The sequence below is a fragment of the Mesitornis unicolor genome, unplaced genomic scaffold, assembly GCF_000695765.1.
Source record: "Mesitornis unicolor isolate BGI_N332 unplaced genomic scaffold, ASM69576v1 scaffold24902, whole genome shotgun sequence".
Classification (NCBI taxonomy): Eukaryota; Metazoa; Chordata; class Aves; order Mesitornithiformes; family Mesitornithidae; genus Mesitornis; species Mesitornis unicolor.
This window is the reverse complement of record NW_010171586.1, coordinates 559-1,168: the sequence shown is the minus strand read 5'-3', so window position 1 is coordinate 1,168 and position 610 is coordinate 559. Positions and strand designations below refer to the sequence as shown.

At 67.0% G+C, this 610-nt stretch overlaps 1 protein-coding gene across 1 annotated transcript in view; it reads right to left on the bottom strand.

The window, feature by feature from the left end:
* ELMOD3 (ELMO/CED-12 domain containing 3) overlaps window positions 1-610 on the bottom strand; it is a gene marked incomplete at its 5' end in the record, with an annotated part of 5,585 nt that overhangs the window by 4,629 nt on the left and 346 nt on the right. Inside the window, one exon of the mRNA XM_010180083.1 lies at window positions 525-602. Within this exon, the coding sequence (XP_010178385.1) occupies window positions 525-602 (78 nt within the window). The remainder of the gene's footprint in view (window positions 1-524; window positions 603-610) is intronic.

Sequence of the window (610 nt, the reverse complement as noted above, 5' to 3'; positions counted from 1 at the left end):
CGGGGCTGTCCCAGCACTGGTGTGGGCAGCAGGAGCAGGGCAGGGATCATCCCCTGTGCTGGGCACTGCTGAGGCCGCCCCTGGCATCCTGGGGTCAGTTTTGGGCCCCTGACGCCCAGAAGGACATTTTGGGGCTGCAGCGTGGACGGAGAAGGGCAAGGGAGCTGGGGAGGGGTCTGGAGCAGCCGAATGCTGGGGAGCGGCTGAGGGAGCTGGGGGGTTCAAGTGGAGAAGAGGAGGTGAGGGGAGACCTGATCCCCTCTGCAGCTCCTGCCAGGAGGGGGTAGCGAGGGGGGGCGGTCTCTGCTCCCCAGGGATGAGGGGAAACGGCCTCAAGTTGTGCCAGGGGAGGGTTAGATAGGACCCAAAATCGAGCACACTTGCAGCAGGGGAGCAGAGGAGCTGGAGGATGTGTCCTTTGGGATGAGCAGGCAGAGCCCCTGCTGTGCCCCAAGGCCCCCCCAGAGCTCTCGCAATGAAGGTGACACCAGCTGGGCCAGCACGGGGACAGAGGGGCCACTCACACTGCGCCATGGCCAGCGCCAGCTCCCGCTCTCCCTGCAGCTGCGGCTGGAGCCGGGGGGGACCGCAGAGGAGGTGGCCCCAAGCG